Source organism: Oncorhynchus nerka, linkage group LG28, assembly GCF_034236695.1.
Source record: "Oncorhynchus nerka isolate Pitt River linkage group LG28, Oner_Uvic_2.0, whole genome shotgun sequence".
NCBI lineage: Eukaryota > Metazoa > Chordata > Actinopteri > Salmoniformes > Salmonidae > Oncorhynchus > Oncorhynchus nerka.
Window position 1 is genome coordinate 50178096 of NC_088423.1, and position 19270 is coordinate 50197365.

General features: G+C 41.6%; 1 protein-coding gene across 5 annotated transcripts in view; it reads right to left on the bottom strand.

Annotated features, from left to right (window-relative positions):
• Positions 1-19270, bottom strand: part of LOC115113359 (insulin-degrading enzyme-like) — a 55743-nt gene that overhangs the window by 11677 nt on the left and 24796 nt on the right. For 4 of the 5 annotated variants that reach the window (XM_065012867.1, XM_029640909.2, XM_029640907.2 and 1 more), the window contains 12 exons: positions 14795-14907; positions 13094-13256; positions 12815-12907; positions 12572-12663; positions 10890-10970; positions 10396-10499; positions 8538-8640; positions 5787-5909; positions 5212-5294; positions 4785-4929; positions 449-559; positions 32-152 (listed from right to left, as the gene is read on the bottom strand). In XM_065012867.1, the coding sequence (XP_064868939.1) occupies positions 32-152; positions 449-559; positions 4785-4929; positions 5212-5294; positions 5787-5909; positions 8538-8640; positions 10396-10499; positions 10890-10970; positions 12572-12663; positions 12815-12907; positions 13094-13256; positions 14795-14907 (1332 nt within the window). Of the gene's footprint in view, positions 1-31; positions 153-448; positions 560-4129; positions 4275-4784; positions 4930-5211; positions 5295-5786; positions 5910-8537; positions 8641-10395; positions 10500-10889; positions 10971-12571; positions 12664-12814; positions 12908-13093; positions 13257-14794; positions 14908-19270 lie in introns of all 5 variants that reach the window. The other variant, XM_029640908.2, reaches the window with a different exon arrangement.

The following is a 19270-nucleotide window of genomic DNA, read 5'->3' on the forward strand; positions in this document are numbered from 1 at the left end:
TTGTGTGCGTTTGTGTGAGAGAATGGCTCACCGTCCAGGGCCTCCTTGAGCTCATCTTTGGTCCAGGCCACCTCTGTCATCAGCAGACGCAGGTAGTACATGGCATGCTGATGGGGTTGCTCTGCCCGGAAGTTGTTCAGTGACCTCATATACTGGAGGAAGGGTCAAGGGCAATATTATTATAATTTGGTAAGTCCTTATATTTGTCCCATTTCACACACGTACAAGTTTGTATTATTAGGCATGTGTGAATAGTTTTTTGCATATCCCACTCTCCCGGAGACTGCTAGGCTAACTGTCGCCCATATGAAGGTAGCTCTGGTGTGCCATGGGGTCAAACACAATATCACAAAATAAAAAAAACTTTTGATCTGATATAATGGGTAATATCATAGCCTGAGTACATGTGTGTGGGTGGGTGTGGGTGGGGGTTGGATGCTTAGCTTACCGCTTCCTTGATGATGTCAAAGCGTTTTTCGTCAATCTCAAAGTTGGCCATCTTCTCAATGATCTTCTTCAGCAGGATGTGCTGCTTGTCATTGTAGCCCTTCACTGAGAGCTGTGGGAAGGAGACGAAAGGAAAAGGGCGAGAGTGAAAAGGTAGGCATAATGTGAGTGTCAAAGCACCTATAGGAAACCGTGAAATGTGTGGATGAGTAAGCTAAAGTAAAACTAAGACAGCAATTTCTCAGACCACCCTCCCAAACCTCCAGTCCTGCCCTGGCCCATCCTCTGTCTAAGACACATCAACCTCATTCCACAGAGGGCCGAGTGTCTGCGAGTTTTCGCTCCTCCCTTGTACTTGATTAATCAAGGTCACTAATTAGTAAGGAACTACCCTCACCTGCTTGTCTAAGATATACCTGAGCTCAATTTCAAGTCTCATAGCAACAGGTCTGAATACTTATGTAAATAAGGTATTTCAGATATTTCATATTTAATAAATTAGCACAAAAAAAGTGTGCTTTTTCATTATGGGCTATTGTGTGTAGATTGATGAGGAAAAAATGCATTTAATCCATTTTAGAAAAAGGCTGTAACGTAACAAAATGTGGAAAAAGTATGAATACTTTCCAGAATGCACTGTATATTAGTAGACTATATGTAAAGACCAGATTCAATTGAGAATAGTCTGATGGGTGAGAATATTATCAAGCATATTTGCTTGTCAAATTTGTGAAAGAGAGTTATGAAGTGTGTGCAGGCTGCGCAAGAAACAGCAGCGGGCTTGCCTTTCATACAACTTTTTTCACAATCATTAGAGTCGCATCATGCAGCCTTAGACATAGCGCGGGAAGTACGGGTGATGAAGCACCCCCTGAACCCAACCCCCAAAAAATCATAATCATAAAAAAATGCAAGTGCACTGGGCCTTTACGAGTCCTGTAGTAGCGGACCGATATAGACGTTTGTAGCGCAGGCAGCACAAACATCTTCCAACTACGATGGCCTTAGAATGTATTAGAAATCAAAACATATGGCCTAACGTTTGTATCAGAACTAAAGTTGCTCAAATAACTCAAATTGGGCATATAGGAGGACCTGTTTGTTCTCTTGGTTAATCGCTCAACAAGAACAGCCGCATTGTTTGGGAAAAAATATTCTTTCCATTTTATTCAACTACGTTCAATTGTATTGTCCTTGCTATAAAATAATCCCACGGGAATTCTAAGCAGATCTTGGGCTGCTAAATGAACTAGTGTAGCCCAAAGCCATAGCAGGGCCTACATTAAGGACGACTCCTTAATGTAGTACTCTATCTATTCTGTTCTTCTGAAATAGGCTACATTTTCTTCATATCGTGTTTCTTTAGACCTGCCTGAAATAAATAAAATGGTTTTGTGACATGTAGGCTATATTAAATAGATTTATTAGACTTTAAAATGTAAAAACCCCAAAAAAGTCCACATCAGTGGCTTGTGTGTGTAGCCCAGAGATGCGAAATATGTTTATGTTAACTAACAGTCAATTACCGCAAGTCCGTCAGATATTTGCATGACAATCGCCGGCCGACAAAATGTAGTGACCGCCACATCCTTATGGGTCTGTAGTGAACTACTCAACTCGTCCCTCAAGGTTTACACGGCAAGCATTGTGCATTACAATCTACTGCAAATGCATTTCCCTTTATTCATCTAGCTCAGTGACAAGCTACCAATAACCGATGCAAGTGAGTGGTTGTGTGTGTGCATGCGACTGTAGTGTGTCAAATTGTGCGTGATCGGAGCCCGGTCAAGGTTACATGAAACTCGGCTGTGCATCCTCCAAACCGTCTGGCCCCTTCATGAACCCGCAATAGCCTCAGGCTGCAGCGTTTTGCTCTCGAAAAAAAATCACCTTCCCGTTCTCCCTGACACACACATACTGACACCAGTTAACTCTAATCACTTCCAACATCATTACCCTTGACGAGCCCCCAGCCAGTTTGTGCTGACTCAACTCTATTACTCCCGGAGCTTGGAAGAGCTAATATATAATATATAGCTAATATATTGGCCGGAATGTAGAATTAAAAGCATTATTTCCTAAGTATGTAGCATCAACCCATGAGTGATTAGCCTATATAACATGTATAATCCTATTCTTTAATCTTATTTATGACCTTGACATCACATAGCAGTAGTGAGTAAGACCGCTTTATTCTGCACACAAGCTATTATTTCACAGAGGTGGGCCTAGTTTGGATGTTAGGCAAACGTCAGTCGTGAAATTAGTCAGTTGCTTAAGTTAAAGAGGGAAACCAAAAGCACCACAAACCAAAGCTACAGATGAGCAGTGAAAAGACAAGCACATTGGGCATCTTGATTCACAATATCACAGACACATACCAAAACCTCATTCCAATACTAACCACTGAAAATAGTGTTGAGGGCAAATTTAAAAAATAAATGCGAATGCTATTATCTATGCGTACAATGCCAGCTCCAGTCTGTAACTTGCTTTTGGAATCATGAGTCAGCAGAATTTCACAGTACCTATACATTTGTCAGAGGATAAGTAATGTTTGCCTTTATTCCTTTATGACTTGTGAAGGAGACACTGTTCTACTATCTGGCTGATATTGACAGCAAATGAGTTTCAAACTGGCTGCTAACAATGCATTAAAATAAAATAAACGAGATGTGAAAGAATGTATGAAGTTCTATCTGGGTGTATTAGTTGTGGTGTGTTTTGGGAGTGATTCGGTGAAATCAACAAAGCCAAACATGTGTCTTTCAAGACCGGCAGTCTGCTGACAAGTTCTGGATTCAAATATGAACTCGTGTCAGTTGAATTTAGTCCATGTTGCCAGAGACGTATTTGATGAATGGAAAGTTAATATTCAACTTCATATCAGTTAAACGGCATGCCTTGAGGACTAGATGTGGCTATCCTTGCAGTGAAACCACAAGTGGGCACATAGACAGGACATAGGAAGTAGTGATGTGCAGTCGACAAAATATTATTTATTTTTGAACAACTTTTTACTGACTCAAGACTCGTTCATTTTAGTTGTTAGTTTATCAATGGACACAGCTTTGTAGAACCAAAACATACACAGTCTGCATCAGCTCAACAAACTCCTTCGGAGGGCGGCTGCAGTTCGTGAACGATATTGTGCTGCTCTCTCGCGGTAGTCAAGCAGTTGCATTCCGCCAAGAGTGGTTGACAATCTAGTCCGGTTGCGGTCACAAATAGACCTTTTCAAAAAGATAAGAAGTAATTGTATTTGTATGCCTACTAGTAATCAACAAAATGTACATTCTTAGAAGTACACTTGTATAAACGTCCCAGTCACCAATGAAAGCTCCAAGAAGCCCCCTATGGTGAACAAGTAGGGGGAACTGCATGCTCAGGGCATTACTGAATCAAATGAATAAAATTATAAAGAGTTGTTCTTTTCACTGAATGAGTTGAAAAGACCAGAGTCAGTAAAAAGAGTTGAACTTCCCACCACTAATAGGAAGGGAGGCTCTAGTACCTCCCCATCTTCCTACACAGACAGACTAACATACAAACACACACACAAAAAGAGGACGTAGATAGAGGGGAACGGTAAAGCCAGTCCTGCACACTCAAAGCTTCAAGCTGGCGCCCTCCCTCGTCCCCCTAGCCATTAGGGGGGCGGACAGACGGACGCTGTACTTACGAGGATGGCATTCATCCCTGAAGCTATGCCATAGACCAGCCCGGCAAGGCGGGCTGCATATGTATACTCTTTTAAATCATCCTTCAATAACCTGAGAAACAGGTAGGTCATGTTGCAGTGCAGGGGGTCTGAGTATAGGTAGCGACTAACAAAAAAAATAAAAAGACAAACAAAAAGAAGACATGAGTGTTGGGTGGGGGAGGTGGGATGAGGTTGTCAAAAAAGGACAGAGAGCAAGGGTGAGGAAACTGATAAAGAAGAGTATGTATATGCAGCCTCGTGACCGGCCTTTCTGTCCACCAAGGAGGGACGGAGTACTTTGTCGCTAAAGGCCACTACTTCTAGTGTGGACGCATCTTGAGGTGTCCATTTCCCATTCCTTTGTATAAGAGTTTTGATAGAAAAATACTGTTCCTCTTTCTGACAGGGAACTACTTCACCAACTGACAATTTACGTTCAAATCCAAAACAGTGCCAGTACGAACGGGGAAACCGACAACTCTAGCGTTTCCAACGAGGTGATTTTGAGAGAGGGAGAAAGAAAAGATGAAGAGGATGTTGCAGCCAGGGCTGACACAAAGGCCCAGGTTGAGGGAGGAACGGGTGGGTTTGGGGTCGCGGCAACGTGAGGGCGATGGGAAATTATAATACTTACATACATCCCATAGATGGTATTTTGGAGGTCATAGTTCAAGCCTGCAAGCTCGGCTGCATATGCATACTCGTTGAGGGAGTCTTTGAGGAGCTCCAGGTACAAATAGGCCATGTTACAATGTATGGGGTCCACATACGCAAACGGGCTGTAGAGAAAATGGCAGTGGTGAATGACAGTAGCTACAACGCCACAGTTAGAATTCTCCCTCCAATTTGCTCTCCTTGAAAAACAGTTAGTGTTGCCTTCATTCAAAATTAGGGATCGGCAGGACAAGCGGGGTTCCATGGGGTTCCTTGTAATATGAATTCAAACTGCAGTATTTGAGTACTATAACTACAATAGGTTGTATGAGGAAAACAAGACAAAAGTTTAATCACATTACATATCACATCTCATACACTTCAATGGATGTGGTTTGTCTACCAACCTGAAGAACTCAAAGTTCAGGCATGCCTTTGGTAGGAAAAACTTGTCATCCTGCTTGAACCACACCTTGCTCATAGCAGTGTCCTAGAAAAAAAATAACATGGTAAGATGAGCATTAGCAGCAGGTGCCATTGATAAGAAAAGGCTTGAAAAAAGTTGGGCAGTCTGATATCATATAATTGCTTTGAAAAGAGATTGATCAAACCTCTACTACTGCCTTTGTACTTTATTGGGGTGAACAGCAGCCCAAAATTAAATACCGAAGCTTAGCTCAAAAGAGTTGTTCCACAAGAGACTCCAAATCGGTCAGCAGTAGTTACCACCACACACATCCTCCGATCTGAACACCGTAACAACGACAGTTGTTGACTAAATTCGGAACATCTAACTTCAGTCACCATTTCCACATTACCATATGAAAGCATATGAACAGAGTCAGACACTTGAAACATGCAGCGACGTGTTCAGGTCTGTCGGCTTCTTGGCGAATGAAGTGACAACACTTTGATAGTGCAACATCCCGCCATTTTACATTTTAGTAATTTAGCAGATACTCTTATCCAGAGCGAGGCTTACCTTGATTAGAGTTGGGGCGGAGGGAGAGTCTTTCTCCAGAGGGTAGATATCAAAGTTGGTAGGAATGAACTCGTTCTTCATGGGTAGCTTGAACTTGCCATTGAAGTCGGCGTTTCCCCATTTCTGAAACACACAGACGAGTTAGCGAGTCCTCCTTGCTCAGTCAAGGGTTAGGTATGGAGTTTATTGATAGGTGACTAAAGGCTTCTGCACACCTATCCAACTACAGCCAATGAACTATAGATGATGCAATGGGTAGTTCTTCTCCAGACCAACTGCCCATGACAGATTCTACATGACACAGGGCCAACTATGTCCAGTGATGACCAAAGGGATTACACACGAGGCTTTGACAGTATACCGTGTATACGCAGGTATTTTGAAATAGTCCAATTTCAATTAAAACGCAGTCTCAAATAGTTGCCTGTTCCTTTTAAATAGTCAGGCAACAGCACACATTTCAGCAAATAAACACCTGGTCTAAATGAATTGTTCAATTTAGCAAAGTGGCTAACTTGTTTCTGCTGTTGAGCCTTACAACTCCCCGTCCTGGTTCAATATCCCTGCTGTCTAATATTTGCTTTGTGCGTGCAGCAAAACGGAGTAGACTTTTGAAATGCAGTGCATTCAGAAAGTTCACAGCCTCGAGTCTTCTTGGGTATGACGCTACAAGCTTGGCACACCTGCATTTGGAGAGTTTATCCCATTCTTCTATGCAAATACTCTCAAGCACTGTCAGTGGATAGGGAACGTTGCTGCACAGCTATTTTCAGACCTCTCCAGGCGTATGTAAATAATGTATTTCAGATTTTTTTTTTTATAATTCCGCAATGTCTTAAAACATGTTTTCGCTTTGTGTGTAGATTGAGGACTTTATTTATTTTTTCTTATCCATTTTAGGATAAGGCTGTAACCTAACAAAATGTGGGAAAAAGTCAAGGGGTCTGAATACTTTCCGATAGCATTGTACAACTTTGAGCTGGATTGTCGGTCTTTGTAAATATACTGAAAAAAATATAAATGCAACAATTTTACTAACTATAGATAGATATCAGTCAACTGAAATAAATTAGGCCCTAATCTATGAATTTCACCACTGGGCAGGGGCGCAGCCATGGGTGGGTCTAGCTCCCAAGTGAGTGGGCTTCTGCCCTCCTAGGCACACCCAAGGCTGCACCCCCAGCCACTGTAGAGCCAGGCCCAGTCAATCCGGATTAGTTTTTCCCCACAGACAGTAATACTCCTCCGTTTCATCAGCTGTCTGGGTGGCTGTTCTCAGATGATCCCACCGGTGAAAAAGCCAGATGTGGAGGTCCTGGGCTTGCGTGGTTAAATGTGGTCTGCGGTTGAGGCCGGTTAGAAGTGCTGCCAAATTCTCTAAAATTATGTTGGAGGCGGCTTATGGTAGAGAAGTGAACATCAAATTCTCTGGCAACAGCTCTGGTGGACATTCCTGCAGTCAGCATGCCAAGTGCACACTCCCTCAAAACTTGAGACATCTTGTGGCATTGTGTGACAAAACTGCACATTTTAGAGGGGCCTTGTTGTTCCCAGCACAAGGTGCACCTTTGTAATGATCATGCTGTTCAATCAGCTCTATGATATGTCACTCTTGTCAGGTGGATGGATTTTCTTGGCAAAGGAAAAATACTCACTAATAGGGATGTAAACAAATTTGTGCACAAAATTGAGAGAAATTAGCTTTTTGTGCGTATGGAACATTTCTGGGACCTTTATTTCAGCTCATGATACATGGGACCAACACTTTACTTGTTACGTTTATATTTTTGTTCAGTGTGGTTCGCTTGTGGTCATTAGCATTTAGCTAGCATCCGCTATGGGAATTCTCTAGTACTTTGTTAGCATTCTGGTAGACATTATTTGGGATTTTTTTGAGTTTGAAAACAAAAAGCACCACCTTGTGACCTATGACGTTAACGCCATATACCCTGTTATGGCACAAGGATAGTATAAAAAGGTGTGAAAATCTGGATACTGCTCAATCCTAAAACACACCAGGCAGATTCTTTAAAAAAACATCCATAGACTGTTGGGTTGGCTGTGGTTAGATAGTTGTGTGGAAACCTTTAGGAGAAAGACACCACTAAAAGGTCATGAAATGTACAGCGTTGGCTTTGGGAGTATTAAAGCCTTCCACAAAAGCTTTTTCTGCTTTTGGAACCTCATAAGGTCAGGGGAGTTTGTGGCCCTGGGAATTGTTTCAGAAAGGTGAATTGAGAACATTCACAGTGCTAGTGTCAGTCTGCCTGCAAATTGATTTTTCCAAAACATCTTACATTTCCATCCTAAAGCTGCTTTTACACTAAATAGAATAAAAGTCAGCAAACTCATGAGCAAACATCTGTGGCTTTAAACATCATTCACCACTGGGATGTTGACTGTGGATCAACAGCACGTTACCCATAAGCCATTTGTTTTCTTACTCATGGTATGATAAACCTTAGATTATGTTGGAATGTGTGACAGCAAGTGGATGGATTGAAGATTCCTTCAAGCATTGCCAATGGGCGATTTACAAAGATGCCCAGTAGGGTAGATCTTAGATCTGGCCTTATTTCATTGTGCCCCCATTTCCTTTCCTGCACCGAAGGAGAAGGTCTGAAGGGAGGTACATCTGATCTCCGACAACGCATGATGAGGAGAGGACGTGTGAAATCAAGGAAAGGCCTTTAGCATCACCCACAGGATGATGAGTATATGGAAAAGCTGTCGAGTTTGAATGTGTCTCACCTTGAGGATCTCATCAGCTATGGGCTCCTGTTTGTAGTGAGTCCCGTACCATTCCTCCGTCTTGTCCGTCTGCCCTTCGAACGACTTTGAGACAACTGCGACTCTGCAGATGGGAGGACAAACAGAAACGGGTTTCATTATTATCGGCATTTATAAACCCCACGTCAGACCGGTTAAGAGTTATACACAATTCATTTTCCCTGACAGCTGGCGCTAAGATACTTAGCTGCCCTTACGACTCAACTGTATAATAACACTGGGTATAGGAGGTTCGGGAGGCTCCAGTTAATTACAATTTGTAGGGTCAATGTGATTAAAACAGATAAGTGGTGCAGATAGCCAGCCAATGTGATAACTAGAAAAGTTACATTTCCCAAAGAAAATGTGTGGTTGCTTCAACTGTATAAAAGCATTTGAAATGGTAGCGGAAGAAGTTGTAGTAGTTTTTACTGCAATAGCAGTAGTGGTGGTGGTGACTGTAGAAATGGTCGCATTGATTCTAGCAGTATCAGAAGAAGTAATCATAGTAGAAGTAGGGACTTTAGTATTAGTAGTGACTGAAGTGGAGAAGCAGCGATTGTGGTGGTAGTAAAACTGCAGAATGTGTTATTGAACTCCCCCAGTGTTTAAGTTAAAACCGTTCCTGAAAGTTCTCTGGCAGTTAATTCAACAGTGGAAAGTTTAGATGAATGTTGAGGTAAATCTGCCATGAAAATGACTGTAAACAGAGTGTGTAATGAGAAATGTAAGATCGCATTTAGATTTACCGTACATGATTTTATGGTTAAATGACATGACTTAATGGCTCCACTACTAGCCTAATGATTGTGTAACAACATGTATGACCTTGGTTGGTTGTTATTCAAGTCTACTCAGTTGATGTTCAGCATCAGCAAGACCCACTTGTTGATGCTTATTTATAAAACCCTCTTAGGCCTCACACACACCACCCCCCCATCTGAGATATCTACTGCAGCCCTCATCCTCCACATACAACACCCGTACTGCCAGTCACATTCTGTTAGAGGGCCTCAAAGCAAACACATCCCTGGGTTGCTCCTCTTTTCAGTTCGCTGCAGCTTGCGACTGGGACGAGCTGCAACAAACACTTGATAAAACTAACCAGTTTTTATCTCAATCTCTTCATTCAAAGACTCAATCATGGACACTCTTACTGAAAGTTGTGGCTGCTTTGTGTGATGTATTGTTGTCTCTTTCTTCTTGCCTTTTGTGCTCTTGTCTGTGCCCAATAATGTTAGTACCATGTTTTGTGGTGCTACCATGTTGTATTGTCACCATGTTGTGCTGTCATGTGTTGTTTCCTTGCTATGTTGTCGTCTTAGGTTTCTCTTTATGTAGTGTTATCTTGCTTGTTGTGATTGTATTTATTTTTAATCCCAGGCCCTCGTCCCTGCAGGAGGCCTTTTGGTAGGCCGTCATTGTAAATAAGAATGTTATTAACCGACTTGCCTAGTTAAATAACATTTTTTTAAACAATGTCATCTTATCTGATTGTTTGTAACCATGGACTGCAACATCTGCTCAAACACCGGGTTACCATATAAAAGGCTCTTCAAAACAGAGGCGTCGTAAGTGTATTATCATGTACCCATGTCACACTACTGAGCAAAACTGACGTAGCTGAGCCAATCTTTACTGCGCGGGTCTGATTTTGCATCCAACAGTTGCTGAAACCATGCTGGAATGACATTTTTTTTTTTAAATAAATAAATAATATATATATATACACATCTCCAAGCTAGCAGTATGGTTCATCCGGATGGGTATAAGAGTGTGAAAATGGTATAGGAGAGCAGAGTAAACAGGGTTAGTGACCCAGTGAAGAGTTGCAACTGACCTGACATATTCTGGCCTCAGCTTGTCCAGGACCATGTCTATCAGGTCTGGCCTGAAGTCTTCCAGCAGGTACTCTGCTGCTAGGATCTCCTCCAGAGGGTAGTACTGCAAAACAGAGGACAAACAAAACGGTCTAGGCGCTAACAATGGGGAGGCCTTTGACTAACACATACAGGGGAACACTTTACTGGAGCACAGGAATACAGAACTGGTGTTCATTTCACACAAAAAAAGATGCACACAATAATGAATCCCAACAGACAAAAATACACTGGACATCCTACCCCGGTCCGACTGCCTTAATACCATAATATTTTGACAATAGCAGGAATGTCAGTTTAATTTAGATTGGGCTGAATCTATTAAGTCTTTATACACAAAATAAGAGACTGGCAGACAAGGCACTCTGATGACAACATAGTCATCAAACGGAGCCACGGAAGTGCAGTGCATCATTGTGGAGACGACCTTAAGAAAATAGAGAGCGCCACCTACGTGAAGTAATCCAGCCACTTTGGAGGTGTAGCCACGGGGCCGCTCCTTGTCTTTGAACCTGAAGGCCACTGTGTTCAAGTCCTGTGGAGGAGAAGAGAGACAAGTCATAGGTCAATCGCATAACAATACAGTACTATTACATACAATGGAGAATTGAGCAACACAAGACAATTCATCCATGTGTACTGTTACAGAAGTTTAACTAAGAGGATGACAAAAGGCCTGTTTGAGTAAGTTTCTCAGTCGTGGTTCTGATTTTATTTTGTTTGTAAAAAGGGCTATACATAAAATGTTAATGACGGATTGTTTTCTGACAACACATACTCTGGCTTCTAAGACAGCTTCAGTGCATTTGGAAAGTATTCCGACCCCTTGATTTTTCCCAAATTCTATTTTACGTTACAGCCTTATTCTAAAATTGATTAGATTATCTCCTCAATCTACACACAAAACCCCATAATGACAAAGCAAGAACAATTTAGAAATGTTTGCAAACGTATTAAAATAGAAACCGAAATACCTTATTTACATAAGTATTCAGACCCTTTGCTATGAGACTAAACTGAGCTCAGGTGCATCCTGTTTCCATTGAACATCCTGGAGATGTTTCTACAACTTGGGAGTCCACCTGTGGTAAATTCAATTGATTGGGCATGATTTGGAAAGGCACACACCTGTCTATATAAGGTCCCACAGTTGACAATGCATGTCAGAGCAAAAACCAAGCCATGAGGTCAAAGGAATTGTCTTTAGAGCTCAGAGACAGGATTGTGTCAAGGCACAGATCTGAGGAAGGGTACCAAAACATTTCTGCAACATTGAAGGTCCCGAGAACACAGTGGCCTCCATTATTCTTAACTGGAAGAAGTTTGGAACGACCAAAAGCTGGCTGCTTGGCCAAACTGAACAATCGGGGGAGAAGGGCCTTAGGGAGGTGAACAAGAAACCAATGGTCACTGACAGAGCTCCAAAGTTCCTCTGTGGAGATGAGAGAAACTTCCAGACGGACAACCATCTCTGCAGCACTCCACCAATCAGGCCTTTATGGTAGAGTGGCCAGACAGAAGCCACTCAGTAAAAGGCACATGACAGCCCACTTGGAATTTGCCAAAAGGCACCTAAAGGACTCTCAGACCATGAGAAACAAGATTCTCTACTCTGATAAAACCTATATTGAACTCTTTGGCCTTAAAGCCAAGCATCACATCTGGAGAAAACCTGGCACCACCCCTATGGTGAAGCATGGTGGTGGCAGCATCATGCTGTGGGTATGTTTTTCAGATGCAGGGACTGGGAGACTAGTCAGGATCGAGGGAAAGATGAAAGGAGCAAAGTACAAAGAGATCCTTGATGAAAACCTGCTCCAGAACGCTCAGGACCTCAGACTGGGGCAAAGGTTCACCTTCCAACAGAACAACCCTAAGCACACAGCTAAGACAACACAGAAGTGGCTTCGGTCTCTGAATGTCCTTGAGTGGCCCAGCCAGAGCTGTTTTTGCTTTGTCATTATGCGGTAGTGTGTAGATTGATAAGGGGGAAAAAACAAATTCATAGAGTTTAGAATAAGACTAACATACCAAAATGTGTAAAAGGGGTCTGAATACTTTCTGAATGAATCTGTATAGTGAGTGGACTGAGCTCAGACAGATTAGAAGTGAGTGGTACTACAGTGCAGTATTCACCTTGCACTCCTGGAAGACCCACTCCTGAGGCCCCTCAGTGCGCAGCTTCTGGACGTACTGGAACATGTGGAAGATGATGTCATCCACGTGCACTACAGAAACAAAATGACACTTCAGCTCACAGGGTTGAAACAGAAACCACCACACACAGACAAACACCTTTCTGACTTGAGGGTGTGGGCACATACACACACATGAACAAAATAGACAAAACTAAACAATCCCCGAGATCCTAATGCTTACGGAGTCCCTCCTCTGTCAGGTCCACATTGATGATGAAGAACATGAAGCCTTTCCCTCCCTCTTTCTGGCCGCCGACCAGTGTGTTCACCCAGCCTGCACAAGAATAAAGGGCATAGCCACCGCTGTCAATTCAAATATAAACAATTCTACACATACACAGAATGTATTGTCAGTATAAACTCGTAATTTATTAAACTCACAATGTTGTACAAATATTTCTACCATTCCATCAAGCCCTAAATCTTAAAACCAAGATTCAATCACAGCCCTCTGGCCTACCTTTGGATTTCAGCTCAGACAGCAGGCTCCCTGGGCCCTCGTGGCCTATCAGGTGGCCCAGGTAGTGGCCTGGGTTGGACTTGTAGTACTTCTGCAGGTCTGGGATGGGGAACGTCACATACAAGTTCCTGATGTCCTTGATAGGCACCACTTTGTAGAATTGCTGTGGGGGGGGGATTTAGGAAGGAGACATTTGAATTGAGACTATGAATAGGATCTCAGTTATACAACTCGGTTGCATTCGGAGCCTTTGAATCTTTCCACTTTATTAAATTAGTCTTAATCTCAAAATGGATTGTTTTCTCCCCACTCATCAACCTGCACACAATTACCCATAATGACAAAGCAAAAAAAGTTTAGAAATGATTGCAAAACAAATAATAAAATCAAGGATGATCAATGGAAACAGGATGCACCGGAGATAAATTTTGAGTCTCATAGCAAAGGGTCTGAATACTTACGTAAATAAGGTATCTGACTTCTATTTGTAATACATTTGCAAATATTTCTACAAACCTGTTTTCACTGTCATTATGGGATGTTGTGTGTAGATTGATGAGGGGGGAAGAACAATTTAAATCGATTTTAGAATAAGGCTGTAGCGTAACAAAATGTGGAGAAAGTCTAGGGGTCTGAACACGTTCCCGAATGCACTGTATGCAAAGTAGCATAGGTAGTTTAAAGTGTGTGTGGGTGTGTGTGTGTCAGGGTTTCCGTTAGGACAATGAGGTGCCGGACAACGTGACCGGGAAGATTTACAGGCACTTAAGAAATTTACCAGACCCTTATGCATTTGGGGTGTCCACCCACCGTGCTCAGAATGACAGAAATCACATTTAGATTATGGTAATGCTGCCTAACAGAACATGCCACTCATGTAATGAAGCAGCCAACAAAACCAAATATTTGCTGGAAAACACCATTCTAAACAGCGCACCTGAAAGCAGTTCCATATATGACAGAGATGAAAATCTCTGTTCGAAAGAGGGGGAAAACTAAAGATCACAAAAAAATTGGATTTGATTGCTAATATGACTAGGATTGTCCCTTTGCCTTCTGGACAACGAAAGAAAGTTATGAAAACCATAACGGTGGTTCCAATAGGGAAGTAACTTTGCCAAAACTATACAATTACTCCAGTCTAAACAGAAATAAACAAAATCATTCAAAAGTATTCACCAGAGGAATCAATGATTAGCTCCTTTAAAAAATGTTTTTTGAATGTTTAGAATCAAAAGCTCCTAAAGTAGTGGGTGAAGTGCTTCAATTTTACCAGTTGAGAAATAAAAATCTCTTTTTAATCATGAACCGAAACTGTTAACACGTGATTGCATTAAAGATTGTTACGCACTGAACGGGCTTATCAAAGCCTGTTTTACTGCAGCAGCAACCAATTGAGGAATTGGAGAAATCCCGCTCAAAATCGGCGCTACGCTGTTGAAAAAAAGAAATGACTAACGCAAATATACAGGCCAATTTAATTCCACAAACTTATGCAAATGAACCTATAGCCCGATAAGCATGATGGTCAAACGTATACACATCGATTGGTACATCCATCAATTAATAAAACAAATTCTCCAGGTCATTTTGGACAGCAACAGTTTTATTTACCGGCTTTACATTTGATGTATTTTATGGCCAAAAGCCGGCTAACGGAAACTCTGGAGTGTGTGTGTGCGCACAAACTAAGGAGCTCACCTTGAGGTGCTCCTCCTGGAAGGGGTGCTCAGGGAACTCTGGGATAGGTACATTCTTGTTCTCCACCTCTCCAAACAACTTGACCACCATGGTGGTGAGCTCATCTAATGACTCTATAAATGAGAAAAGGGGGACAGATGTTTAATTTATTAAAATACACAATCTTCCTGGGTTCAAACTCAAACCATTCAAATTGCAAAACACTTAAAAGCACAAACGTGTTCGCTATAACATTCTTGATACGCTTCCTTTACTGTAGTTGTAATTTAGCATGTAATTACATGTAGATGAGGATGGACTGTTATCATCCTACAAGTTATTTTTGAATAATGTACAGCAACAGGGGAGGTCAATATTGCTTAGCAAAATGTGCTACAAACCAGACAGTCTGTGTTGTTGTGAAAGCCATTAATTATGAGGTCATACCATCATAAACCTGGCTGCCAATTGCAGCTTATTTCATTTCACTGTAGAGGACATGGTGTCAGAAAATGTTAAATTTAAACTGGCAATGAACACAGCAGTGACACAGCCAACTGTATCCCCAGTTGCTTATTGGATCATGGCTCATCTGTGGAAAGTTGAACACCAGGGTTATTGAGGAATCATTTACTGGGGCAGGTGGGGAGTATTTGAGGAGAAATAGAAAATGTGCATCTTTCCCTTTCAAGACGATTCGATACGTACCTAAACTCAGCAAAAAAGAAACATCCCTTTTTCACAACCCTTTCTTTCAAAAGATAATTCGTAAAAATCCAAATAACTTCACAGATCTTGATTGTAAAGGGTTTAAACACTGTTTCCCTGCTTATTCAATGAACCATAAACAATTAATGAACATGCACCTGTGGAACAGTCGTTCAGACGCTAGGCAATTAAGGTCACAGTTATGAAAACTTAGGACACTAAAGAGGTCTTTCTACTGACTCTGAAAAACACCAAAAGAAAGATGCCCAGGGTCCCTTGCTCATCTGTGTGAACGTGCCTTAGGCATGTTGCAAGGAGGCACGAGGACTGCAGATGTGGCCAGGGCAATAAATTGCTATGTCCGTACTGTGAGACGCCTAAGACAGCAAGACAGGGAGACAGGACAGACAGATGATCGTCCTCGCAGTTGCAGAACAAGTGCAACACCACCTGCACAGGATCGGTACACCCGAACATCACACATGCGGGACAGGTACAGGATGGCAACAACAACTACCCGAGTTACACCAGGAACGCACAATCCCTCCATCAGTGCTCAGACTGTCCACAATAGGCTGAGAGAGGCTAGACTGAGGGCTTGTAGGCCTGTTGTAAGGCAGGTCCTCACCAGACATCACCGGCAACAACGTCGCCTATGGGCACAAACCCACCGTCACTGGACCAGACAGGCAAAAGTATTCATAACCCTTAGTCCACATATTGTTGTTACAGCCTGAAAATGTTGATTTACTTTTTTCTCCTCATCTACACACAATACCCCATAATGACAAAGTGAAAACATGTTAACATTTTACCAATTTATTGAAAATAACAATTTACATAAGAATTCACATTGTTAATGTTGTAAATTACTTTGTAGCTGGAAATTGCAGATTTTTTATGGAATATCTACATGGGTGTACAGAGGCCCATTATCAGCAACCATCACTCCTGTGATCCAATGGCATGTTGTGGTAGCTAATCAAAGTTTATCATTTTAAAAGGCTAATTGATCATTAGAGAACCCTTTTGCAATTATGTTAGCACAGCTGAAAACTGTTCTAATTAAATAAGCAATAAAACTATCCTTCTTTTGACTAGTTGAGTATCTGGAGCATCAGCATTTGTGGGTTCGATTACAGGCTCAAAATGGCCAGAAACAAAGAACTTTCTTCTGAAACTCGTCAGTCTATTCTTGTTCTGAGAAATTACGGCTATTGCATGCAAGAAATTGCCAAGAAACTGAAGATCTCATAAAACGCTGTGTAATTCTCCCTTCACAGACCAGCGCAAACTGTCTAACCAGAATAGAAAGAGTGGGACACCGCAGTGCACAACTGAGCAAGAGGACAAGTACATTAGTGTCTAGTTTGAGAAACAGAAACAGTCCTCAACTGGCAGCTTCATTAAATAGTACCGGCAAAACACCAGTCTCAACATCAACATTGAAGAGGCCGACTCCGGGATGCTGGCCTTCTAGGCAGAGTTGCAAAGAAAGCGCCATATCTCAGACTGGCCATTAAAAATAAAATATTAAGATTGGCAAAAGAACACACACACTGGACAGAGGAAGATTGGAATAAAGTGTTATGGACAGAAAAATCCAAGTTTGAGTTGTCCGGATCACAAAAAACATCATTTGTGAGCCAGAAAAAAATAAGATGCTGGAGGAGTGCTTGACGCCAACTGTCAAGCATGGTGGAGGCAATGTGATGGTCTGGGGGTGCACAACATATAAATCGGTGAACATATCGGAATCGGCCGATATTAGCTGAAAATGCCAACATCGGTATCGGCCCACTGTCTAGTTTAACGGCAATGTTAAAAACCGATGTCAAAGCTACCGTGCATACCGCGCATACCTATATTACTCAATGCCGACACGTAAAAGTTTGCGCTACACATGCAACACAGCATTCCTAACCTAGCCCACAAGTCAAGCAGTCATTTGAAAGAGTAAGATCATTTCGGCGAGACAACTCAAAGGCGAAATCCATTAAAAGCGAAGATAATGGAATTCACTGCCCTTGACAATCAACCGTTCTTTGTCGTGGGTGATGTTGGCCTTCACCGACTAGACAAGCACCAGTACACACTACCAAGTGTGCTATTTTTCAGATGTTGCCCTACCGGAGTTACATAGTCATAGCGTCACTGCTATTAGCTTCACGACATACATACTATGGAATGCCGTTTGGGTCTTTGCGTGTCAAAAAAGATACATTAGCAATGTCAAAGCTGTACAAAAAAGTCTGCAAAAAAGCAAACACCGGCCACGAATGATGCGTTTACAATACCGCATTGGTAATAAAGCATCATTTGTTCAACCGCAACTTCTGGGGTAGCTAGCTTTAGCTTGGTACCTAGCTAGCACCAATACAAGCAGCCTGAAAACAATGACCAATAAACACTGCAGTCATTTTCATTATTCTTAGCAATGATTTAGGAATCCTTGTGAGTAAGTATTAGTTAGGTTGCCACTTGTTCGCCTACTTAAATTGAACTTCAGTTCATGAAAATAAATAGCTAGCCAGCTACTTAACCCTGTTGCCCAAAGCTAACATTATAAGCAGCCAGTTAGCTTCATCTGGCTCGTGAGGCTTGACCAGACCGGGTTATGTGTTGTGAAGCAAGCCACAATAAGGATTAGGCACAATAGCTACAATGATTTGCTGCTTGCCTTCAAAATAAAAGTCTGTAATTGACAGTGATGCAAATTAATACAAATAGTAGAATTATACCATACTTTTAATTTTGAAAGCTAACCGCAAAGTCCACTATTGTGGCTAGCTTCACATTGATGGTCTGACCACCATTAATCAAATAAGAACTGTCCTATAAATTAGGGTTATTTTAGATGACACCTAGATGTCGTTTTGCTATGTTTTGGGGGAGTGTGCAAAGCTGTCAAAGGCAAAGGGTAGCTACTTTGAAGAATCTCAAATATATTTTGATTTGTTTAACACTTTTTTGGTCACTACATGATTCCATATGTGTTATTTCAGTTGTGATGTCTTCAGTATTATTCTACAATGTAGAAAAAAGTAAAAATAAAGAAAAAAACCCTTGAATGAGTAGGTGTGCGCAAACTTTTGACTGGTACTGTATGTCCGAGAACATTGAAATCAATGCTGGGCCAGACCAAATGTATCCATGTGTTAGGCCCATCCAATTATAAAACAGGCATTGGCTTTATTAGTCCTGATTCATGTGACTAATCAATTTGGCTATTTAAGCTCAATATCAGCTACAAAACTTTATCAGGAGTTATCCTGAGCCTATTTGCAATGTGTTTAAACAGAGGAAAATGCATACATTTTTTTTCTTTTTTTGCTATGATCAGCTCATCAACAATTGATGGATACAAACTTGAAACCACTGATCATGTCAATTTAGCCCACAAGGTGAAACTCCTGGACAGCAGTAGTGAGTAGCCTGATTATCCATCTTCCTTTTTAGGATGTGTGTTAACATGTCAGCATCATTTTTATTTGATTGGGCACCATTTTAGTTAGGCTATTTAATTGGAGCAACTTGCATGATGTAAAAAGTGCCCGTCTCATTACATTGTCATACATTTTATATCCAACCTGTAGGCTACAGAAATGGTCACATACCCTTTCTACCATATAGCATACTATATCTGCTACATTATTTATGTTAGATCATTTTTTTGGATGGAACATTGGAGAGGTGCGCTGGAAATGGACCAGCAAAATATTTTGCTTCCCTGCACTGCTTATCACAGGGCGGCATCAGCACTCACCTAAAAGGCCCATATGCCACTGG